Source organism: Acipenser ruthenus, chromosome 9 (genome assembly GCF_902713425.1).
Source record: "Acipenser ruthenus chromosome 9, fAciRut3.2 maternal haplotype, whole genome shotgun sequence".
NCBI lineage: Eukaryota > Metazoa > Chordata > Actinopteri > Acipenseriformes > Acipenseridae > Acipenser > Acipenser ruthenus.
The window spans coordinates 19,766,269-19,792,594 of NC_081197.1; the positions used below are offsets into that span (position 1 = coordinate 19,766,269).

The following is a 26,326-nucleotide window of genomic DNA, read 5'->3' on the forward strand; positions in this document are numbered from 1 at the left end:
AGGTTAAGGCAAGTCGGCCAGGTTGTCCTCGGCTCACCGTGCACCAGCGACCCCTATAGTCTGGCCGGGCACCTGCAGGCTTCCCTGTAAGCTGCCCGAGAGCTGCGTTGTCCTCCGACGCTGTAGCTCTTGGGTGGCTGCATGGAGTCCGCAGCGTGGAAAAAAGAGGTCGGCTGACAGCACACGCTTCGGAGGACAGCGTGTGTTCGTCTTCACCTTCCCGAGTCAGCGCAGGGGTGGTAGCGGTGAGCTGAGCCTAAAAATAATTGGCCATTCCAAATTGGGAGAAAATAATAATTGGCAACGATTAAATTATAAAAAAAAAAAAAAAAAAGAAGCACAGCGATCCTGACGGGTACTTTTTAATGTGATACATTTGATGGTGACTCATTATTATTCAGTGACGACCCACGCACGTAACATTTCCCTGCTACAAATGCACTACTGTTTTAATTAAAGTAATAATTAAGGACACTTCAATTTGTATTGAGGAGGCACGTCCTTGCCAAACAACTTGGGCTTATTACTCTGGTTAAAACGGTCTCGTTTATAACATATATACCATTTAATATGTGCAGTTTTCCTGTTCCACAGGCAGATTTTTGCACTTAATATGTGCAGTTTAATACATACAGTACCGTGCAATTTGCAACAGTTTTTTACAGGTAGATATTTTGCACAAATAAGGTACATCAGGACAGTAAATGACAGTCACAACGACATCTGTGACGTCAGGCAGGAAAAACAGCTGTTTACTTTTATTCTTAGATGTTTTTGTTGGCACAGCCATTGTTGAGTTTAAACGCATACAATTTTAATTGCATTTAGTGAAAATATACATTTGTAAAATGGTACTACTTACTACATTGTACTGCCCACAGGGGTGTGTTTTGTACAAATAATAAACTCCCATTCTTTGGCAGTTAAGCTTTCTTGTAGTGTTTATATTTAAGGTCTTATGTTCGCAGTTACATACAACATTCCGAATTGTGTTTACTATGTACTCTACAGTTATAAAGTACTGATTTCCACTGTCCCTTGGAGTCTGTTATTTTATATATATATATATATATATATATATATATATATACACACACACACACACACACACACAGTGCCTATAGAAAGTCTACACACCCTTTTTTCACATTTTGTTGTGTCAGTGCCTCAGAGTTTCATGCATTTAACTGATTTTTTTTCCCCACTTATCTACACACCATACTCCACACTGTTAAGGGGAAAAAAGTTTTTATTGAGATAAAAGTTATATATTAAAAATACAAACCTGAAAGATCATAATTGGATAAGTCTCCACCCCCGTGAGTTAATACTTGGTGGAAGCACCTTTGGCAGCAATTACAGCTGTGAGTCTGTTGGGATAGGTCTCTACCAACTTTGCACACCTAGATTTGACAATATTCTTCTTAACAAAACTGTTCAAGCTCTGTCAAGTTCCTTGGGGAGTGTTGATGGACAGCAATCTTCAAGTCATGCCACAAATTTTCGATTGGATTTAGGTCGGGGCTCTGACTGGGCCACTCAAGGACATTTACCTTTTTGTTCCTTAGCCACTCCAGTGTAGATTTGGCTGTGTGCTTTGGGTCGTTGTCATGCTACAAGGTGAACTTCCGTCCCAGTTTCAGCTTTCTTGCAGAGTTTTTCCTCAAGGACTTCTCTGTATTTTGTTCCATTCATTTTCCCTTCTATCCTGACAAGTGCCCCAGTCCCTGCCGATGAGAAACATCCCCATAACATGATGCTGCAACCACCATGATTCACATAACGCTTTGCATTTAGGCCAAAAAGTTCCATTTTAGTTTTGTCAGACCACAAAACGTTTTGCCACATGGCTACAGAATCTCCTGAGTGCTTTTTTGCATATTTCAAACGGGATTCAAGGTGGGCTTTCTTGAGTAATGGCTTCCTTCTTGCCACCCTACCATACAGGCCAGATTTGTGGAGTGCTTGGGATATTGTTGTCGTATGCACACTTTGACCAGTCTTGGCCATAAAAGCCTGTAGCTCTTGCAAAGTTGCCATTGGCCTCTTGGTAGCCTCTCTGATCAGTCTCCTTGTTGCTCGGTCATCCAGTTTGGAGGGACGGCCTGATCTAGGCAGGGTCTTGGTGGTGCTATACACCTTCCACTTCTTAACCCTTTGCGGTCCATTGGCGGACTGGGTCCGACATTGCAATTATTCCTCACAGGTCCTTTGTCGGACTGGGTCCGACATCATTATAGCCGAGAATAGGAAAAAGCCGAGAAAACCATTCAATTGCCGAGTGGGAGCGACAGGAGCAGAGACAAGTCGAAAAAAAAAAAAAAAAAAAAAGGCGTATCTCATGAATAGTCATACGTGGTATCAGGTATCAGATAACGGGGGCGGTCTGAAGTAAACAAGTTGGCTGACTGAATCAGCGCACAGAAAACACGGACATTTGCAGAGCTTTTTTGAGATGTTATAGTAATAAAATAATGACTTGGATCGCATTATTGAGGAGTTTGGTGATAAAACGAGTGATCCGGAGATGATCGATGTACAACTATTATTATTATTATTATTTATTTCTTACATAGGTGAACACTATAGCAAACGAAAGGGTGGGGTGGGGCTGGAGATGCCTAGTGAGTGCTTTGTTGATATGCAGGGCCATTTAAACCCGTTTGACTGTGAAAAAAAAATACTTTTAAACAGCGCGTCTAAAATTAACTGCGCGTGTGAAAATTAATTAGACCTGGCGTGCCTGACGCGCAATTAATAAATGGACCGCAAAGGGTTAATAATAGTCTTGACCATGCTCCAAGGGATATTCAAGGCCTTTGATATTTTTTTATACCCATCCCCTGATCTGTGCCTTTCAACAACTTTGTCCCGGAGTTCTTTTGAAAGCGCCTTGGTGCTCATGGTTGAGTATTTGCTTTGAAATGCACTACCCAGCAGAGTGAACCTAAAGGAACTGCTGAATTTATCCTATCGCTACAATTTAACACAGGTCGAAGCCACTTAACTTGGTGTGTGGTTTTGAAGCCGATTGGTTACACCTAAGCTAATTTAGGATTGCTATTACAAGGGGGTAGACACTTATCCAACCAAGTTATTTCAGTTTTTATTTTTAATTAATTTTCTACTAATTTCTAGAATATTTTTTTCTATAGGCGCTGTGTGTATATATATATATACACACACACACACACATATACAGTATATACACACACAGAGTAGATAAATAGATAGATAGATAGATAGATAGATATAGACAGGTAGACAGATAGATAGATATAGACAGATAGACAGATAGATAGATAGATAAACAGACATTTGGGTACAAGTCTCCATTCCTCAGGGATTTAATTAAAATGAGTTAAGCAGAGTTTGTTCAGCTCTAAACAGCAGCCTATTGGGTTGAGTCTGGCACATCTTAAAACAGTTTTTGACATTTCATAAATAATAAACTACATGCATTTGGGACTAGGAAAACAGGCTTACAGAAGCAATGCTTTGTCTTAATACTGTTTCCCAAAGATTGATATTAGAAATAAGTATCTGTCAAACAACTGAAGACCCATCCCTTTGTAGAATGTAACTATTGATATCTAATCCAATTCCTGAGTTCTTTTAGAAGCATTTCTAACAAAGCATTCCCAGTAGCATAATCTAAGGGCTATGTCATGTCGGATTGCATGGTTAGTAAACATGATGTAACATGAAAATCTGAAACCGATTGGTTTCATTAATGTATCTAGAGGTTAAAGCAATGCGGCAGTGAGTGTCCATTTTTACTAGACATGGAAATGGAAACTTAAGAAAATCAAAGAATACAGAATATAAAGAATGTTGGTCTTGATCTTTTTTTCATTGAACTTTGTGTCCTTATGTCCTTATCACATCAGAACTGGGGCCCATGCGAGGTTGATGTTTTTGAGACATTTTACAAAAACTGCATGTGGGCGGCCGGGCCCACACACACAGAAACTGCTTTCGGTTCATTTTTTATTTTATTTTATGATGGCTAGGCATTAATTCTCTATTACAGTATACCTGGTCTGAGTCTCTCATGCAAACAGCTCCCTGCTAATGTACAATACCAAATGCTCCACGACCTCTACCACCTGGGAAAGACCCATCCCTATTCCTACGTCAGAGGCTTCAGTCTGCAGGATAAAATGTATGAATCAGGCTCAATTTATGCATTAATTTATTTCAGTTTTAGGGCCAATTTAAAAGCCTGTCCTGTCTAAAATGTGCACAATATGCTTCTTTACATTTTATAAATGTTCCTTTTTAATTAGCTGGTTTGAATTTTAGAATCAAAAGGCAGGTAAAGGTAAACGTGTTTAATGCGGGAGGCTGCCCTTCTGCAGCCAGCAAGAATGGTTTAAGTCCATAGTGTTTGTTTTTCTCCCTTTATATACTGCGCGGAAATCATGAAAATAGCCCAATACCGCGATTTTTCAATATTCTTAAGAAATAAAAACACATTATTTCATCTTTATTTGTATTTCATACAAAAAAAATTACATTAAGTAAACTGTACCGCTCTGCTGTGTGCCTGCCTGCGTATAATATTCACCATGCACATAGTGCTGTGCAATAATTATGCCATGTCACTACAGTATATGCAATCTAGGCGGGAAATTAAAATACTACATACTGTAAACAAGAAAATGGATAAAAAATGTGTTCGCGTAAAGCAGTATCAAGCAGGAGTTTTACGCACCGATGGAGGTAAGCTCTTCTGTACGTCCTACAACGTTACTGTAGATCACTACTGAAAATCGTCTGTTGACAAGCATTTAGATTCAAGTATTCACTGAAAAAAGGCGGAAATCCAGAGTAGTACCACGACTGCTTTACTTGCAAAGAAACAAAAAACAGTGACTTCCATGTTCCAAAAGTCCACTAAAAACCATGAAGCACTAAACGCATTGGTCAGTGGTCACTGACAAGTCGACTGATGCCCAAGATCAGTATGTGTTACACATTATATTTGTTTTGGTGAACATGCATCCGACGTAGAACTGAAAGCTGTCCTTGCAGATGCACTTTACCTACAGGCTGTTAATTACAACACCGTTTCACAAGCTATTGTGCATAGGGCCCCCAAAATATGGGTTAGCATAGGGCCCCCTCGTCCTTTAATCCAGCCCTGGTTGACAATACAACAGGAATACAAAGGACATTACATTATACATACAGTAGCAAACATATGTTTGTGTAATACTCACCTAAGATTAATTATTGTTTTCACCAAAACCAACAAAATAGATGTGAACCACTATAGCAGAACTAGAAAATCCCCAGAAACTGAACAAAACGAATCCCAGTTGGAGCAAACTAAATCAGAGCATAATATAGAAGAAACCATATATACACTTTAGTTAAAATTCAACATTTGTTCTGTTCTTAATATCTACAGGCTCAACATTGTTTATTATTATAGAGTATGAAAGGTGCAAAGCTAAAATATTCATAGTCTTTAAAATAAACTTCCCTCACAGTCTATCAAGAGAAACACAAGGACGAAAAATAAAAGTTCTAGTTTAAAAAAATCAATAAATAATTACATCAGCACAGTGTAATATGTGAAAGCATTGTAAAGCAAAGAAGTGTCATTGACACAAGCTATGTTTCCAGCAACAAGACAAATTTCTAGCAAACTTGCAAAATTCACACAATAATATATGCAAATGTTATCATACAAAAACAGGTTTCCATCAAACTGAAATCCTGCGAACAAACAGCTGTATGTAACTACGTCAAGAGTTTAATAAAATGGTTATCGCACACACTCTTGATCTGAACAAAAAAAAAACAACTAAATAATAGAATTAAGATGCATTTCCATCCATTTGTTTCTATTCGCTTGCTAGACTGGTGTATAAACTCTAGTGAACAACCAACCTTGCGAAGCCTTCTTATTAATAATGTGTAGCTCACAGTGCAATATGTCTTTACACCATGTCTGAAAGTGGACAAAGAAGGAACGTATTTTCAAGAATTAACTGAACTTGGACAATTGTTGATTTATGTATACAGCTATGCACAAATGTTTTGCATCACCTAGCATTTTAAGATTGAAACAAAAAACATGATATGAACATAATTTAGATATTTTATTTAACATCATGTAATCAAAGCAACTACAAAATGATATTGCAAACATCTACCGGAAGCCATAACGGTAGAACAGTATTTCACGGTAGATTTTGATTTTTAAATTGTCAGTTTTTCATGAAGTATATGGGAAAACTACAAAGCGGTATGTAACTCAATATGTTAACGTAACATTATTAAGCAGGTTTCATTCAACTTCAAGAAATAACATTTGTTAATTCTATAGGGTGATGCAAAACTTTTGGCCATAGCTGTACATATTTTGAGTAATTTTAGACCCATTTCTAACTTGCCATTCTTAGCTAAGGTTCTTAGAGAAGGTAGAAGTAAACAACTCAACAGAAGTCTGGATAGTAGCAATGTCCTTGTAAAGACTCAGTCGGTGTTTCAATCTGCTCATAGTGTAGAGACTGCCCTTGTCAGAGCGGGGAATGACTTACTGAAGAGTGCAGACTCTAACTCTATATCCATGTTGAGTTCTTTTACATCTCAGTGCTGAATTTGATACAGTGGATCATGCCATTTTAATTGATTGTCTTAAGATTTCCATTACACGAGAGTAGATGTTAAAACTTCATGCTGATTTGAACTCGGCTCTCGCCAAGATAAGCACCAACTAAGACGTAGCTTTACAGTAAACTAATGTGATCCATATGCGTCTCCATCCATTTACGTTTCCTTCCATATGATGATGTAGATATCCTTCTGTCTGGTGTTAATGGCTGAAGTGTAATGCTGGCTCCAGGGATCAGCTTATTTTGCCTCCCTGGTGCATCAGCACACACAACGGCTGCGATGCTGGCTCCGGGGATCAACCAAAGTGCGGCCTCCCCAGCGCATCAGCATGACAACCGTCTGGATTGAGCTAAGTAGGGTACATCTCTGGGGTTTTCAAGTGGGCACCTTCCATCCTCAGTGTTTCGTCGACTAGCCCACGACACCTCAAGAGGGCTCGACGGTGATTCTGGCGTCCCAGCATCACCCCCCTCCGTCCCCCACTCAACTCAGCCCAGCTTACTTACCTGTCCCCAGCCAGAATCTTTCCGTCTCAACCACAGCCAGTTGCTGCTCCTCTCTGCTGCTTCAGATAAGTTCTTCACTGTGCAACGCAACTCTTGGCCACTGAATCCGACGTCTCTGAGAAACCGGGTTGTAGAATGTGCCACAAATCCTCGACAACCCACTTCCACTGGGTAAACCCGAACTCTCCATCCTCGCTGTTCCGCTTCAGTGGCTAGTTGAGCATACCGCAGTTTCTTCCTCTCATACGCCTCATCTACAGCGTCCTCCCATGGCACTGTTAACTCTACCAGGTGAACAAGGCGTGTTGATCCAGACCACAAGACAATATCTGGTCGAAGGTTAGTGGTGGCAATCTCAGGTGGAAAAATAAGCCGTTGACCAACATCTGCCAGCATATTCCAGTCTCTAGCAGCTTCCAGTTGTCCTGGGCGAGGATTGGTTTTAACACCTTTTCTTGGTGGTTGCTCTCCTGGGCGGAGGAATGTTGTCTTTTGTGTGTAATGTTTTGATGGAACAGGTGGCAACTTATTGGTCATGTTACGCTTGTCTTCCAATGCTAAGGCCAAACATCGCAGCACCTGGTCATGGCGCCAAGTAAACCGTCCTTGGCTAAGAGCCACCTTACATCCTGTCAAAATGTGCCTTAATGTTGCAGGTGATGAACACAAAGGACATGAGGGATCCTCTCCTACCCAGAGGTTTAGGTTCTGTGGTGATGGGAGAACATCATATGTTGACCTGATGAGGAAACTGATCCTGCTCTGTTCCATTGACCATAGGTCTTGCCAGCCAATCTTGCGTTGTTCCACACTCTCCCATCTCATCCATTCTCCCTGTTTGGCCTGGGAAAGTTGGCTTGTCTAGAACTGTTCTAAACTGGTTTAAAGTTGTATCTAACTAACACACAGTATTTTGTTTCTTTAGGAGAGTCTGTATCAGGATTATCTACTATTAATTATGGTGTCCTCCAGGGCTCTATTCTTGGGCCCATATTATTTTGGGTGAGAATTTTCACTGTTAAGCTGAAGACACACAACTTTATATTTCCATGAAACCTGGTGACACCACTGCTATTTAAGCCTTAACCCTTTAAGGACTGGGATCATGTTAACACGACCATACTGAAGTGGGCTTCTAGGACCGCGATCGTTCACTTCCTGATGTTTTTTTCACTGAGAGGGGCATTTAGTGTCTTTAGGGCGGAGACAGTTTACCACTGCCCGCAGAGACAAAAGCAGATACAAAACATCACAGGAACTTGTTCAGAGCGAATAAAAAAGGGGAAACACTTTACAACTGATGTATTTGACCTATAATTATATTAGAACATTTATTCTGTCTTATGTGTTACACATCATCATATAAACACAGGGCTTCTTCAGACAATGAAACAACACATTTTTAAATTGACAATGAGAAGTCTCTGATCTAAGACCCATCGCCAAAACATTTAGTAATCTTTAATCACAGGTAAACTCCTGGAATAGATTACTCAAATAAACAGAGAGTTTGTTAAATGTCCCTTTAAAAAGATTCCAGTGATTCCAGTGAAAGTTCCTTCTACTATCAGAAGCTGCGATTAGCTAGTGCCTCCTTGGCATGCTCTGGCCCCAGGCAGGAAGAGCATCTACCATGCTTGTCCTCAATAGGCAGATTGGCCTTGCATGTCTCGCAGGGATAGAACCCGGGCCTGATGCAAGCAAGCAAGCAATGCAGTGTACAGTATACAGTTGCTGCCTCAATCTGCTTTAAGATATTGACTTTGTGAAGACCACAGCGGAACTGGTTTGGTACTGGTCCGGTGATCTGAGCACTAGTTGGTAGTGGGCTGTGTAGGACTGGGTAGGTACCGGGGTCGGTTCAGTATCGGTTCGGTGACGTGACTTTAGCACTGGGTTGGTATAGGGTCGGTTCGGTACTGATGCGGTGACTTTAGCACAGGGTCGGTACAATGTCTGCACCGGGAGGGAAACGGTGCAGGTTGGTGACCTCAGTACGGGTACAGTACGGGTCCGCCTGTTACCACGGGTAGCAATGTACAAGCCACTGGCAAAACCACTCAGTCAGTACCCACAAGAGACTAAGGGAAGCCTGCTTGTCAAAATGAACTAACAGATTTCGTAATGGTGATGCTAAAGCTGTCACCAAAACGGCATCAAGATACTGAGGGAGAGATTGGAAGCAACCACAACCGAAGAGAGTATCTTGGTCCTTCGCAATGCTGCTGAGTGTGCATAGTCTATATAAAAAACAGAAAAAACACACAAGAAAAATCGTTCTCCACAAAAAACAGTGATAAACACTTACAGAAATAATATAAAACGTCTCGTATTTTAGCTAAAAGCCAAAATAAGAAATAAAATAACTCCAGCCAGAGCTATGCAGCTATGCAGCCTGGGGGGGAGCACAAAGTCAGCCAACTTATGCTGCTGAATCCCTGGGAAGGTCCGACTTCACGCAGGGCACAAGGCTACAGTGGGAACTAACAAGCAACAGGCTGTAGTACACAACATATGTGTAATTAGTAAAACTATTACAGCGTTAATGTAATATCGCATACATTTTGTGTTAAACACAGTCATTTTCCAAAAACTACACAGTCAGAAGCAACAAGTACTTATGTGATCCAGGCTCTACGATCAGGTCAGTCTTCAAAGGAAAAATGGCACTGAGATATATAAGCGCAGTCCTTTTATGCCCTCTGAGCTGCTTTCATATACAACACACAGGTTTTGGTTCTTTAGGAGGTGAATACCCATATGGTAATGGTACTTGAAAGGGAACTAATTTGTCTTCTTGTCTTAGGTTCTTGTAAGTTGTACTTTTTTTATTGAGTATTTTGATGTTATGTATGACGCTTATGGCTTTAAAATTACTTACTTTGAGTAGTCAAAAAGTCTGCTGCCCCACAGAACATGTTCTCCCCTAGATCCAGAATGGAAGAAGCAAGAATCAGTGCCATCAAACTGATTTAAACCATCTTCAGTGTTTTTGGAAGCATGGCTGTGGACGACATCCAGCAGTACAATGATGCCCATTGAGTGGGCAGTGTCCACAAGTTCCTTCAGCTCCTCTGGGTTTCCATAGCGACTGTGAATAAAAAGTGGTTTTAAAAAGTTAGTACAATAGAAGAAAAGAAAAAAAAAATCCTCAGAACCACTCATGTTACCATCCTAGGGAGGAGAAAACGTTGTTTACTTGCAAATGTTTTTTTTATCATTCAACATGTGCAGCTAGGTCCCCTCAGTCTCAGAATGTGATACAAATAAAGATATAATGAAGGATTGTTATTCAACAACAACAAAAGAAAGAAGTTTAAGCTTGATGGGCATGTGACAAAAAAGTTAGGGCATAGTCATATTTATGGTTAACAACCTACTTGCTACTCTTCGGACGTATTCACTATTAAACTCCTTGATTTCACCTAAATCAGAGGTGCCGGACCGCATGTCGCCCACCAACCCCTTTAATGCGTCCCTCAGCGTCTCTCAAATTGAACCCTATATGTGGCCTGCAATTAACTGAGCAGCTGCTGTGTACGAATACATGTACAAACCATCTTCCATCTATAGGGCAGCAGTGTGGAGTAGTGGTTAGGGCTCTGGACTCTTGACCGGAGGGTCATGGGTTCAATCCCAGATGGGGACACTGCTGCTGTACCCTTGAGCAAGGTGCTTTACCTAGATTGCTCCAGTAAAAACCCAACTGTATAAATGGGTAATTGTATGTAAAAATAATGTGTAAAAAAATAATGTAATTGTATGTAAAAATAATGTGATATCTTGTAACAATTGTAAGTCGCCCTGGATAAGGGCGTTTGCTAAGAAATAAATAATAATCTTCATCCACTGAGTTGAAGTAATATATATCAAAAAGGAAAACAAACTTTATTATAATTTTGTACTGAAAAAATACATGTATTTTTAGATTCCAAATTTACAGATCATTTTTATCAGACGGCCAATAATGTCTCGTAAATGCAAGTTTATGAAGTTAAGCTGCAAGTGTTTTTTCTCGTGCATACAAAATCAGTAAACACAGAAAGCCATTCAGTGATGGTAAGTGTTTTATCAACCATAGTAATATAGTTAATGATTTGATACTTAATGTATTTAATTGAACGTTATTGATACTGGAAACAGGAATACATTCTAAGGCCATGGGTTAATGTGTAGACAAGGTATTCAATTGGTTGTTATTGTTATTGACAGAGGGAATGCATGCTAAGAAATATTTTAAATGTATTAAGCTGATGTATTGAAATGGCTAGTAACAAAAATAAATGCATTTGAAACGGGTACTTGAATTTTGCAATCCATGCAAGTAAGTCGCCCTGGATAAGGGCGTCTGCTAAGAAATAAATAATAATAATAATAATAATAATAATAATAATAATAATAATAATAATAATGTGGTCACATAGCAGCCCACGGTCCCACAGTAGCCTTGCTATGTGGCCCTCTGCTCTGTAAACTTTGGGCACCCCTGACCTAAATACTTAATTCTGGTGTCATTTTTTATTACTATTGTTTTTTTGTTTTTTTTGCATGTCTATGTTTACTTGTGACCTTGGTTTTAGCCGTGTTACAATACAGAGACATTTATGGGGAAAAAAAGATGAATGGGGACTCAATGGCAGGGTATCCACGCAGTTTAGAAACAACAAATTCTTTAGAAAATGAAATTGGACGAACTAAACAACAGCGATAGGGGGTACTGTTTTTCTAAAGTGACTAAATATTTTGGAAAAGACCACTGGTGACTACAATAAAATAAAACCCAGGGAAACCCCTGTATCTTGGTATGGTGAAAAGAACTGTGGAGGATGGAAGCCAATAGTGAGTGAGAGAGGAGGCAGGATGAAGGGAACAGAGGATCAAGCAGGAAGAGAGAAAAGAAAAAAGGGGAGCTCTGAAAAGTTTCACTACACGCATACAGTTTAGTGAAAACTAAAAATGTCTCTAGCCCTAAAGGTTCGAGTAGGATAGCTGGCACAGAAATTGTACATGTACTCATATTTGCAATGTTATTTCTGTATGTATTCCAGTATACAGTTTTCAGTTTTCCCTTTATCTATTGTATGTAGTTTAGCACACAAAGAAAACTCACAGTGAAGTCAACTTCTGCTGGTAACCTAACAGCTACATCGGCCGGACATTGCATAAAGGAAAATATAATAAAGCGAAGAGACAAAATTGACAAAGTTGCATCTGGTGGGCCCACCTCTGATGTCTGGGACCCCGAAGGTTATCCAGGTGCTTATGCCAGCCCTGATTATTATTATTATTATTATTATTATTATTATTATTATTATTATTATTATTATTATTATAAAAATATTATGTAGTAGGAAATGTGGGCGAATAGGGTATTTGTGAAATGTTATGTCTGGGTTTTTGTTTTGTTTCCCATGCTTTTTTTTTTTTTTTTTTTTTTTTTGGTGGCCAAACGAGGCAGAATGTATCTGCAGTGCTTCAACACAAACTAAAAACTTAGTGGAAACCAGGCTTAAGAATGTTGCATGGCTAAATTGGACGGAAATATTTCAATATAACGTCCCGCATTTCAATATTAATTGGGATATTTGCATTTGGAAGGAGAATGTCTCTCAATAAAAGGAAAAATACATGGAAACCCAAATTTTATTGTGTTACAACATGGAATCAAAATTGATTTAATTAGGAGTGTTTGCCACTGATCAACGCAAAAAAAGTCCATAATGTCAAAGTGAAAAATAAAATCTGAAAATTGTTCTAAATTAATTACAAATATAAAACAGAAAATAATTGATTGCATAAGTATTCACCCCCTTTGCTATGACACACCTAAATAAGCTCTGGTGCAACCAATTGTCTTTAGAAGTCACATAATTAGTTGAATGGAGTCCACCTGTGTGCAGTTAAGGTGTTTCACATGATTTCAGGTTAAATACACCTGTTTCTGGGAGGTCTCACAGTTGGTTAGTACATTTCCTAACAAAAACTACATCACGAAGACGAAGGAACATTCAAAGCAAATCCGGAATAAGGTTCTTCAAAAGCACCAATCAGGGGTAGGATATAAGAACATTTCCAAGGCATTGAATATCCCCCGGAGCACAGTAGTCCATTATTAAGAAATGGAGAGAATATGGCACAACTGTGAATCTGTCTAGAACAGGCCGTCCTCAAAAACTGAGTATCCGGGCGAGAAGGGCACTAGTCAGGGAGGCCACCAAGAGGCCTATAGCAACTCTAAAGGAGTTACAGTCTTCCACGGCTGAGCTGGGAGACACTGTGCATATGGCAACAATAGCCCGGGTGCTTCACAAAACTGGCCTTTATAGGAGAGTGGCAAAAAGAAAGCCATTGTTGAAAAAAACTCACATCAAAGCCAAGTACAAGGTTGTCCTGAAAGAAAACTTGCTTCCTTCTGCTCTGACAATGTTCCCCAACTCTGAGGATTGGTTTTTCCAGCAGGACAATGCTCCATGCCACACAGCCAGGTCAATCAAGGTGTGGATGGAGGACCACCAGATCAAGACCCTGTCATGGCCAGCCCAATCTCCAGACCTCAACCCCATTGAAAACCTCTGGAATGTGATCAAGGGGAAGATGGATGGTCACAAGCCATCAAACAAAGCCGAGCTTCTTGAATTTTTGCGCCAGGAGTGGCATAAAGTCACCCAACATCAATGTGAAAGACTGGTGGAGAGCATGCCAAGACGCATGAAAGCTGTGCTTGAAAATCAGGGTTATTCCACCAAATATTGATTTCTGAACTCTTCCTAAGTTAAAACATTAGTATTGTGTTGTTTAAAAATGAATATGAACTTATTTTCTTTGCATTATTCGAGGTCTGACAACACTGCATCTTTTTTGTTATTTTGACCAGTTGTCATTTTCTGCAAATAAATGCTCTAAATGACAATATCTTTATTTGGAATTTGGGAGAAATGTTGTCAGTAGTTTATAGAATAAAGATAAAAATGTTCATTTTACCCAAACACATACCTATAAATAGTAAAACCAGAGAAACTGATAATTTTGCAGTGGTCTCTCAATTTTTTCCAGAGCTGTATATATATATATATATATATATATATATATATATTTATATATATATATATATATATATATATATATTTTTTTTTTTTTTCTGTGGCACTTTATCATGACTCTTTTTGGTCAGATTAAACATTAGTGACAATTTCTGCTATTACACAGACATTTAGACTTTACTCGCTCACAAAGATAATTCGAACATAGGCCCAAAATAGGTCCTAAATAAATAAATAAATAAATAAATAAATACATTTGTGAAAATGCACTCATGTAATTTCCAAAGCCTCTTTACATCTTAAATTAAGAAACCTCTTCAGCTGTAATTTAAAAAGCTTACCTTGATGCAGCATAGAAACTTGTTATTTGGTAACCAAAGCTGGCATAATATGCATGCTCCATGATTGCCATTAGCTGAATACAGTTGTACCCTGAAAAAAAGTACACAAAATTGAGTAATTATCTTTCAATTTCTGAATAATGGGGGGGGGGGGGGGGGGGGAAGGGGGGGAAAGTAAATGTCGCAGATGGAAGCTGGGAACAAACTATCAAGCTGATTCTCTCTTTTTGACTTTTTCATGACAGCAGTAGAACCGATTAATCGGATTTAGATATATTTCTTTAGAATTAATCAACTAGGTTCCAATTGCATTTAAGTAAATCTGTTAATTGCAAATAGGTCAAAATAGCCTCCGTTTTCACCTCTCTCATAGTACCACTGACCAAGAACCAAAACCACTGATCCAAAAATGACCTCCTAAGGATTCACATATTATTATTATTATTATTTATTTCTTAGCAGACGCCCTTATCCAGGGCGACTTACAATTGTTACAACATATCACATTATACATTATTTCACATTATACAGATATCACATTATTTTTACATACAATTACCCATTTATACAGTAGGGTTTTTACTGGAGCAATCTAGGTAAAGTACCTTGCTCAAGGGTACAACAGCAGTATCCCCCACTGAGGATTGAACTCACAACCCTCCGGTCAAGAGTCCAGAGCCCTGACCACTACTCCACAGAAGTCCATTGTGCAAACACTTAGTATTATTATTTGGTAGTTGTTTTTTTTTTTTTTTTTTTGGGGGGGGGGGGGGGGGAGGGTATATATGCAATATGCACCAAAATATAAATCACTTTTTGAATATGGCTAATTACTGTAGATTTGTAAGGCAACTTTACAAAAATGAAAAAGCAATGGCCATCTTAAATTGCTTTTGTGTTATTGTGTTATTGTTATTATTAGTTTTTTTATTTAAATGTTCTCAGCCTTGGTGTAAGAATAATATTCAACGCAGTTAACTGTACAGTAAAATACATTTCAATAATATATTATAGATAGATAGATAGATAGATAGATAGATAGATAGATAGATATAGACACACACACTCACACACACACACACTAGTTTCCGGCTAAGAGAACACCCTACTAGAAGCGAGCAAAGTGTTCTCTTAGCTGAAGTGTTCTCTAAGATGGATTTGACCACAAGACACAATATGAATCAATCAATCAATAAATAAATAAATATATATTACTTGTAGGACACACATGCATCAACATATGAAATGAAAAGAATAAGTAAGAGAAAAGCAATAGGCAAGTGTATGTTAATAAACTATAATAATAACGTAACAGACACACTAACATTAATAAACTAGCTGCCAAACTAAATTAACGCAGCACCCCTACACACGTTAAATGCAGCTGCAGCTCTAGAGCAATTATGAATATCTGTACAGGAGCAATATTCAAGACATGCATAAAATTATTTAACAGAATGGTGAAGCAACTCACCAAAATGGAAAACACAAAATTGCTCGGCGACTTGTGTTTGATTCAGGTTTTTTTTCCGGCGCTCGAACAAATGTCCAACTTTTGAAGCAAGAGAAACAGTTGTGCTTTTCGCGGTTTGTTTACATGCCATTTTGTAGTGATGAGGTGCAAGTGTGGAGATCAGAATGCAAAACAAGGCAACGATATGACGGCGTGTAACAGGGCGAGGTGCCCTGTAAAATGTATTTACTTTTAGAACGGGGTTTCCCCCTCCGCCCCTGTGCAGATTATTGTTTTGTGTTTGTTCATTATGATTTATTATATTTATGACGGCGAGGTGCCGTGTGTTCTGTTATTATTTCTGTATTTAGTTATTGTAAATATGTTATTGTTTTGTTTATGTATTTAGGACGGTGTAGCCGAATGTTTTGTTTTTGGTTAGTAGCGTGGTGGGAAAGCCCCATCCACAAAGTATTTAATAAACTTGTGCAGATTGTGGCCGAGGGGTAATAGAATAATTACTAGCCAGTTAAATCCCTCGGCCAAGCTATAAAAGCCTGTAGCTCTCTGCATTCGGGGTGGGTGTACGAGAGGAGTGTAGAGAGTGAGGAGAAAAACTTAAAAAGAAACAGGAACAGTGAAGGCTATTGCTCAGCTTGACCTGTGTGGAGTTGTTTGTGTTCGAGATTTGTTTTGTTTGAACTTTTATTTTCGCTCTGTGAGCACTGTGTGTTTTTGTTTAAACCTTTTATTTTATTTTTGTATTATTTAAATAAAACGGCGCAGCCATGTCTTTGTTTTGTTTAAAACTGCAGACTTGGTGTCAGTGTTTTTCCCGTCCCTGCTTCTGTCTGACGTCACCACCCAGCCAGCCTGCCACACGGCGGTTCTGGAAAGATTTAATAAACCAAATCAGTGTGCCTCAAAACACTGTCACGATGACAATTCACATTTGAAAAGACTGAATAAACTATTTGACATTTGGTTATAAAACAGTATTGTATCAGTAGTGAACGAATTGATAAGTGTGTCAAAATGGTTATAGGTGGAGCATTTACAATAGGAAAACTGTTACACCACAAGGGTGTTCTCTTATTCAAAGTGTTCTCTTAGTAGGTATTCCTAGATGCGCAAACTGTGTATATATATACATACATATACAGGGTTATTAGAAAGTACGTTACGTAAACTTACCTTCTAATCACCCTGTGTGTTTGTATATGCATGTATGTATGTATGACTCAGTGACTGGAAATCCTGGCCTGTGATTGGTTAAAAACTCATCATAGGAGGAATAGATTGAACTATTGCCCTAACATCCTTACACCACCGGTCAATAGTCTTCGTCGGTCATGTGATTGGTTCACATCACTGTCAGCCCCGCCCCTTTTCAAAGGAACACCTTTCTCCCCTGCACTCTTCACAAGAGAAAATGGCTGAACACTGATTCTGTGAGTTAACAGAAATGAATTACAAAACAAACTACAAAAGAAAGATGCTCTAAACACTAAAATGGTGATTAAAACATCACTGTTTTCTGATGTTCTGAAATTCAACTCGACGAAAACAAATATGACGGGCGGGAAATAAACTGGATTATAAAGCAGTCGGCAAACCAGACGGAGACGGAGAAAAACTGCAAACTAACGGTATGAACTTCAAAAACATGTTCTGTTATTTATTTATTTACCTATACAACGTATATCTGTGACTGAAAGTGATGCTGTATATCACACTGAAATGTTCAATGTTTGTTGGCCTGGATAAGGATGTCTGCTTGGTAAATAAATAATATATTTTAAGAAAATTGCAATGTTTATTTATTTTTTTCGGGCAACCTAAATTTCACTCCGGGCAACCTGGATTTTTTTCTGGTTGCCCTACAGGGTAACTGGAAAAAAAAGTTTGTGTAGAGCCTTGTATAACTCGAGGTAAGTATCACAGGCTTTTTCTGATAATCATGCACCTTATGTGGGGTAGTGTTTCATCAGCCTTTGTTCCTTTTCATTATACAACTCGTTACTTATGCTTCCCATTTAAATGGTAAATAAACCATTGAAACTGTCTGTAAACGTGTGATTTTCTTGTGTTTTATGTAAGCTCTGAATCAACGCAGGGTTAATGAAGTCTTACAATTAAGCTGTACATAGCTGGTGTACATCATCAGTTTGCAATCACCAGCCTTGTTGTTCGACCTTGTGATGCGTGAGTATAGCGCTTTGCTGCCTGTGACAATTGAGCAAAACTCATAGCATTGTTCTTAAATGTAACTTCTTGTTATTTGGGTTTCTGCTGACATTGGTAAAGTGAAGAAGAAATGCAAATGTGCTTTGTCTCACACCATGCATCATGCTAGGGAAATAAGACCAAATTTGGGCAAGGAAATTACTTAAGCTAACTGTATATCTGTGCTCTACGAAGTGATTTCTTTGGTCAGGTCGGGTCAACTCAGCTCAGAAACTAACATATACACTGATGGCGGCTCAGAAACGAACACCTCTGTGCCATGCCGGCTCAGAAAAAAAACTAATATCTCTGATGCCATGAAAGTGCCTAACCTTTTTATACTCTCTAAGAATGTTCACCAACAATCCAGCATTTTCTAGACTTTTCTAGAATTAGGTTTTGCATTATCATATTGACATTTCTAGCACCTTGTAGACAATACTATTATAGCATCAAAGGGTATGAATACTTTTGAATTAGCATTTTTTGAGTTTTGCAAAAAAAAAAAAAACTGCTGAAATAAATATTTGTGGACATCTATTTCTTGTAACTTTTTCCTCATCCACAAAAGCAACACTTTTGCTACAAAAGATTTTTCCTGAAATTCTTTGTTTGAGACTTTTCTAGAAATTATAAATTTCCATTGGGGTTGTAAACTTTTGACTACAACAACTGTACATACATCAAGCACAGCTGGTGTATAGAGGGCGTTCGGGCACCGCCCCACTAGTTTTAATTCAATAAATAAAGCTTTAAGTAATTTATTATTTTGTCCTGACCACAGACAGCAGCAGAGGTTACCGTATCGTTACTTACTTTATATAGTATCGTTAGGGGATCGCTGCTGCTGCAGCCGCCACATAAGAGCATTGGGGTGGCTTCCCCTGCTGCCCCTGTAGCACATGCGCAGCAGCGATTTCCTTACCGTTTTGTTAAAGCAAAGGTACTCAATGTTCAGTGTTCTGTGGGGCGAGTCCACTGCTGCCCCTGTAGCACACTGTGAACAGGCTGGCTGTAGGCCAGAAAGAATCACAGACAGACAGTAGTGGCAGGTGAAACTAAGACGCTGCGGCACTCAGTGCGTTTAATGAAATAAATAAAAGATTTAAACAAAAACAGCACACGGCACTTGAGGCCAAAATAAATAGACAAACAAAACAGACAGTGGACGAACACTAAACAAGTACGGTGCTGGTGCTTCCAGCACTCGTAGCAGTTGTTATTGTTGTTATTTTCTCTTACGTTTTAGTTTCTCCTTCTCTCTCCACACCTGTTCTCCACTCATCGAACACAAAACCCTGAGTGATTAAAACGTGCATCTGTTGTGCCAGGATTCAATTACTAATTAATTATTCACTTGAATCCCAGCACATGAACTAATTTGTGCAACCCTGTGCTCACATACTATTAAATACTTTAAATGCACATGACGTGCAATCCCTGTGCCTAAATACATTTATACATTTTAAACACTTGTGCTCATTACCCACATTATATCCTGTGTACCAACTACAATACACCAACATTAACACAGCACACGCAACATATAACACACAAATGCACACAGCGGCGGGGCACATTGCCACACGCATGCGCAGCGTGGTTTCTGAGCTCTGTATTGAACGATAATGCTCACATGTTCGGTGCATAATGGGGCATATTATCTCTCGCTCAAGCACAAGGTTTTGCGGGTATATCAGCCATTACCTAGGAAATCTAGTATCCAATCTGAGAAGGCGGTGGTTGTTGACGGAAATGTGCACTACGTCCACTGCTATGCGCATCAACTCAATCTAATTATGCAGCAAGCTGTATCGAAAATCTCCCAGGTGAGGGCTTTCTTTTCCGATTTGTCTGGTTTTCCCGCTTTCTTCTCAATTCTCCCAAACGTACTAAAGTTCTGGATGCCATAGTGGGAAGGAGGCTCCCAAGAGGGGCAGTGACACGGTGGAATTTCAACACTCGCACTGTGAACATAATATACGAGCACAGAGAAGACCTTGCCGAGTGTTTTAAAACGATCAAGACTTCTGGGGATTTTGAGTCCATTGCTATTTGTGAAGCCAGAGGATTCACAAGAATGCTAGAAGACAGGGAGTTTCTTTTCTTTTTCATGAAATCATGCCCCATACTGACATGTTGTACAGCCAGCTCCAGAAGCGAGATATTGACACAGTGTATGCTGAAAAAGTTACCACCACGTTTGTCAGTAGCATCAGCAAAGTGCAAGCCTCGGTCAGCAATCTGATTTTTAAACTGCCTCCATTGTCTGAGTCTGAATCCAGGCAAAGCACTGACATGACTGGAAACGAGAAAATAGCTCGAAGTGTGTGACATAATAATCGTCAATGCCAGGGAATGTTTTGCTTTCAGGAAACATCTTGTGAGTGCCAAGTTGCTGCAAAGTGAATTATTTGAAAGGCACAGTAAATGATTTCCAGTAGAAGCATTGGCCGACATGGTACAGGCATATCCAATGCTGGACAGAGGAAGGCTGCAAACAGAACTTTGTCATTTATGAGAAACCAGAATTTAATTTGGCTAGTGGGGCTGTGGCACTCTTCAGTTTATTTATGAAAACAACCTGCAAGACACATTTTCTGAGACTGTGACATTCTTGCGTTTACTTATTACAACACCAATGACAAATGCAGAATTTGAAAGAAGTTTCTCCATGCTGAGAGAATTAAAACATTCTTAAGGAACACAATGTCACAGGATCGACTCAACGCATTGGCCATGCTGTCAATTGAGAAATTGCTGATCGAGGAGATACCAGAATTCAACAAGCGAACCATTGAGAAGGATTGCTGAGCAAAGTTCCTGTATAAGTAGATGAGTACAGTTTGACTTAAGAAATACATTAAGATGATGCTCATACAAAAGTCCCAGGTCTCTTGCAGACTTCAGCAGGTTTTCCTCCAGGATTTCTCTGTACTTTGCTGCATCCATTTTGCCCTCTATCTTCACAAGCTTTCCAGACCCTGACGCAGAGAAGCATCTCCATAGCATGATGCTGCCACCACCATGCATGGTGTTCTCAGGATGATGTGCGGTGTTAGCGTTGAGGCCAAAAAGCTCTATTTTGGTCTCATCAGACCATAGAATCTTCTTCCACTTGGTCTCAGAGTCTCCCACATGCCCTCTGGCAAACTCTATGTGAGTTTTTTTCAACAATGGCTTTCTTTTTGCCACTCTCCCATATAAGCCAGTTTTGTGAAGCACCCGGGCTATTGTTGCCATATGCACAGTGTCTCCCAGCTCAGCCGTGGAAGACTGTAACTCCTTTAGAGTTGCCATAGGCCTCTTGGTGGCCTCCCTGACTAGTGCCCTTCTCGCCCGGATACTCAGTTTTTGAGGACGGCCTGTTCTAGACAGATTCACAGTTGTGCCATATTCTCTCCATTTCTTAATAATGGACTTTACTGTGCTCCGGGGGATATTCAGTGCCTTGGAAATGTTCTTATATCCTACCGCTGATTGGTGCTTTTGAAGAACCTTATTCCGGATTTGCTTTGAATGTTCCTTCGTCTTCATGATGTAGTTTTTGTTAGGAAATGTACTAACCAACTGTGGGACCTCCCAGAAACAGGTGTATTTAACCTGAAATCATGTGAAACACCTTAACTGCACACAGGTGGACTCCATTCAACTAATTATGTGACTTCTAAAGACAATTGGTTGCACCAGAGCTTATTTAGGTGTGTCATAGCAAAGGGGGTGAATACTTATGCAATCAATTATTTTCTGTTTTATATTTGTAATTAATTTAGAACAATTTGCAGATTTTATTTTTCACTTTGACATTATGGACTTTTTTTGTGTTGATCAGTGGCAAACACTCCTAATTAGATCAATTTTGATTCCATGTTGTAACACAATAAAATTTGGAAAGGTCCAAGGGGGATGAATACTTTTGAGAGCCACTGTATCTGATTATTTCATTTTGGATTTGTCTTACTGCAAATTTCACTTTGCAAGTTGCTTTCATCCCAGGGTCGATTAACACAGTTGCTGATGCCTTGTCCCGGTTTAAATTTCAGGAATTCCATCGTCTCTGTCCAGATGCCAGTCCCGTGTCTCTATCTTGCACAAGTTCAACTCCTTGATCCTAAATTAAATCCCACATTTTCTCGATTAATCCATTTAGTGAAATTATATATGAGGTCTGGATTGCCAAAGTCTAACCTTTGTGCTTATGATTCTGCTTGGTTACAGCTCTCACTTTTAGCAGGTCGCTTAATGTTTGCATTCATTGTGCACTGTTTTGATAAATCACCACCTTCATCCAACTTCCATTTGTAGATTAATTACAGGCCACTTTTCACATCAGATGTAATGACTCAAACTTCTCCAGCCTTCTAAGCAACACTGTAATTCGCTTACTACTATTGGGTCTTAAATCCACAGCTAAGACAGTCAAAAGACAGAAGGCAATAACACTCAACATAATCCACAAGTCTTAATGGTAGTTTCGACACTCACACCAATGCTCTTCTGGAAGCTGTTCTTGAATTTGCCACCTTCAGTTTATTTGTTGTGGTGAATTCACAACTAGGACAAAATCCTTCAACCCTAAGCGAGAGCCGTCAAAATCAGATCTAGAAATTCAACCTCAATTCTACTCTTTAAATCTTAATCATAGTAAAACAGACATCTGAGACTGGAATTATTTTGCTGTTGTCTCACTAATACCTGCTTTTGTCCTTATTCTTCTATGTCAACATGCGACCACAGACATCTCAGAGCGACCCCCTCTTCCTGACAGCCTCCCTTCAACCTATGTCAAGGAGCTGGTTCTCCCACCTACTGCTGCAACAGTGTGATCTGTCTCCAATCCACTACTCAGGACACTCCTTTCAAATCAGTGCCGCCAACACAGCAGCTCAATATCGCATTCCTAGGTCGCTGGACTCTTCTGCTTATGAACTCTACCTAAAAAACAATGTCAAAGACATTATATCGGCTCAAAAAATCTGAGGGGAAGTAGACTATGGCCATGGACCCCCATAGATTTGTTGGTTTCTCTCCTGTGTGCCTATGTTAATTTGTAACTATAATTGTCTTTTTCTTCTCTTTTTTAGGGGCGTTTACATTACATATATTTGGTATTTTGTGTGCATTTCAACAAAAGGTGTGACGTGGTGTAGGCGGCTATAAGTAGCTGCTCTGGACTTTAATAAGTGGGGAGGCTAAACAACAAAACCTGCTTTTATTCCTTATGTGTGTGTGTGTGTGTATGTGTGTATATATATTGTGAGATGGCAGGGAGGGGGTTAAAACATCTCTGCTGGAAAAACATGTGCGGAAGGCACACTTTTGTTTTGTTTAATTGTTTTTGTTAATTGTTTTATTAATCATTACCTGCACCTGGCTACTATTGAAAATTAGAGCCAGGTGCAGGGTTTAAAAAGAGAGCAGTCAGTCTGCTCTGGGCAGCTGCTGAAGAGGGTAGAAGCCCGACTGTGCTGGTGTGTGGGTACAGCCGTAAAATTAAGAAAAAAAAGAAGGTAGAGTGAAGCCTTTGTTTTGTGTGTGCTGTTTTGTTTGTTTTGTTTTTGTACAGGTAAACAGCTTAGCTGTCCTGGTTTAGTTTAGGTTCCTGTTTTGTTTTAGTTAGTGCTCAAAGAGAGCTAGGTGTTTGTTTTGTTTATTTTGTTTTTGTGTTCATTAAAAATAGCGCAACCGCGCTTCAAAAAAATCCATTCCTGTGTGTTGGGTCGTGTTTTTAAAGGGGCAACGAACCGTGGAGAGGTGCGATTCTTTTACATATGGTGGCAGCGAGTGTGGGCGCCCCTGGAGACCAAAAAATGGATTTTAAAGATTTGATTGAGAGGTTTAATAAGAACACCGCTGCTCAGGAGGAGCAGACAAGGAAGATGGAGAGGCAGAGACAGGAGCTGGGCGTGGCCCTGTTGATAATACCAGAGCGGGAGCCAACCGAACTGGAGCTGCTGCTACAAAAGTGGGAGCTGCCGTCCCGAGAGCCAGAGGGGGTGGAGCTGCCGTTACCAGAGCCCAGAGGGGAGGAGCCGCCTCTCCCAGAACCATCATCCATGCAATTGAGTCCGGCGTTGCCGAGGGAGGTCCCCAGTCCCGTCATCGTGGACACCTGGCCGGAATGCCCAGACCTCCCTGCGCTGGACCTTGCTCCCAGGTCGCAGCACTGCCAGGCACAGTCGCCTACCTGGTCCCTTACTCCACTCCCCCTGGAATCCCAGACGTCGCTGCGCAAGAGGCAGACGTCGCTACGCAAGGGGCAGAGGTCACTAGCGTTCCCCCTGCTGATTGCTCCGCTCCCCTTGCATCGTGCTGCGCTCCACCTGGAATTCCAGAGGTCGCTGCGCAGGTCCACAGGCGCACGCCTCTGCCTGTCAGTCCTGGCTCCCGGTCACTGGTCCGCACTATGGTCGCCCTGGACAAGCCGTCTGGGTCCCTCCTCGCCGGTCCTGGGTCCCTCCCTGGAAACACCGGAGGGACCAACCCACCCTCAAGCCCGCCCGTGGAAGAGGGCGAAAATTGACATTTGTGGACTTGAGGGTGGGTGGTCTTTTAAGGGTGGAGGGAGGTGGCCGTTGTATGGCCGGTGTCTTGAAAAGACATGGGGGGGATGTGTGAGATGGCAGGGAGGGGGTTAAAACCTCTCTGCTGGAAAAACATGTGCGGAAGGCACACTTTTGTTTTGTTTAATTGTTTAATTGTTTTTGTTAATTGTTTTATTAATCATTACCTGCACCTGGTAACTATTGAAAATTAGAGCCAGGTGCAGGGTTCAAAAAGAGAGCAGTCAGTCTGCTCTGGGCAGCTGCTGAAGAGGGTAGAAGCCCGACTGTGCTGGTGTGTGGGTACAGCCGTAAAATTAAGAAAAAAAAGAAGGTAGAGTGAAGCCTTTGTTTTGTGTGTGCTGTTTTGTTTGTTTTGTTTTTGTACAGGTAAACAGCTTAGCTGTCCTGGTTTAGTTTAGGTTCCTGTTTTGTTTTAGTTAGTGCTCAAAGAGAGCTAGGTGTTTGTTTTGTTTATTTAGTTTTTGTGTTCATTAAAAATAGCGCAACCGCGCTTCAAAAAAATCCATTCCTGTGTGTTGGGTCGTGTTTTTAAAGGGGCAACGAACCGTGGAGAGGGCGATTCTTTTACAATATATATACACACACACACACACACACACTCACACACAGTGCCTATAGTAAGTATTCACCCCCCTTGGACATTTTCACAGTTTGTTTTCTTATTAGAAAAAAGTAAACTTTGGTTTACTTGTATTCCAATCTAATTGACACATAATATAAGTGTAAAGGTTTTTACTGTAACAGGAAAACTGTTAAGTCTAAAAATGACACAATTTAGTGCAAGCTGTGACCTAATTAAAAGTCATTGGTAAATGCATGAAGCTACAAGCCCTTGTCAGTAGACTTACTGAAAGAGGCCCCTTGTCTCTGCCTGCATGAGCGAGGTAGCATTAGACATTAGAAGAAAGGTAAAATGAATTTTGGCATCCAAAGCAAGATTTGCTGGTCAAGCACTGTCTTCAATTAAGGTTTATACTCTGTATAAACTGTTATATTTCACTAACGAGAAGTACTGCATCTTACAAGGAAACAGAGTTAACCCTTTGTGGTCCATTTATTCAGCGCGTCAGGTCCAATTTATTTTCACACGCGCAGTTTATTTTAGACGCGCTGTTTAAAAGTATTTTTTTCACAGTAAAACAGGTTTAAAAGGCTCTGCATATCAAAAGGACACTCAGTACTGCCTCTCCAGCCCCGCACCACCCCTTGTTCGCTGTATTTTTCACATACCTCTTCATAGTCGTGGATACCGATAAAACATCTCCTGATCACTCCTTTTATCACCAAACTCCTCAATAATGCGATCCAAGTCATTATTTTATTACTATAACATCTCAAAAAGCTTTGCAAATGTCTGTGATATTGTTTGAGCGCTGGATGCAGAAGCAGCTATCTTGTTTGTTTATGTCCGTGTTATCTCTGTGGTGCCGGGACTATCTGTATTTCTCAAATACGCCCCTTTTTTCAGCTTCTCTCGGCTCCTATCGGTCTCACTCGGCCATTGAATAGTTTTCTCGGCTTTTTCAAGAGAAAAAACGACTAGAGACCTGTTTTTTACATCTTT

The 26,326-nt window shown here is 40.0% G+C and overlaps 1 protein-coding gene across 1 annotated transcript in view; it reads right to left on the reverse strand.

The window, feature by feature from the left end:
• LOC117407251 (1,4-alpha-glucan-branching enzyme-like) overlaps positions 1 to 26,326 on the reverse strand; it is a 267,703-nt gene that overhangs the window by 137,286 nt on the left and 104,091 nt on the right. The window contains exons 6-7 of the mRNA XM_059029676.1: positions 14,518 to 14,608; positions 10,018 to 10,227 (exon numbers count right to left, since the gene is read on the reverse strand). Coding sequence (XP_058885659.1) covers positions 10,018 to 10,227; positions 14,518 to 14,608 — 301 coding nt within the window. The remainder of the gene's footprint in view (positions 1 to 10,017; positions 10,228 to 14,517; positions 14,609 to 26,326) is intronic.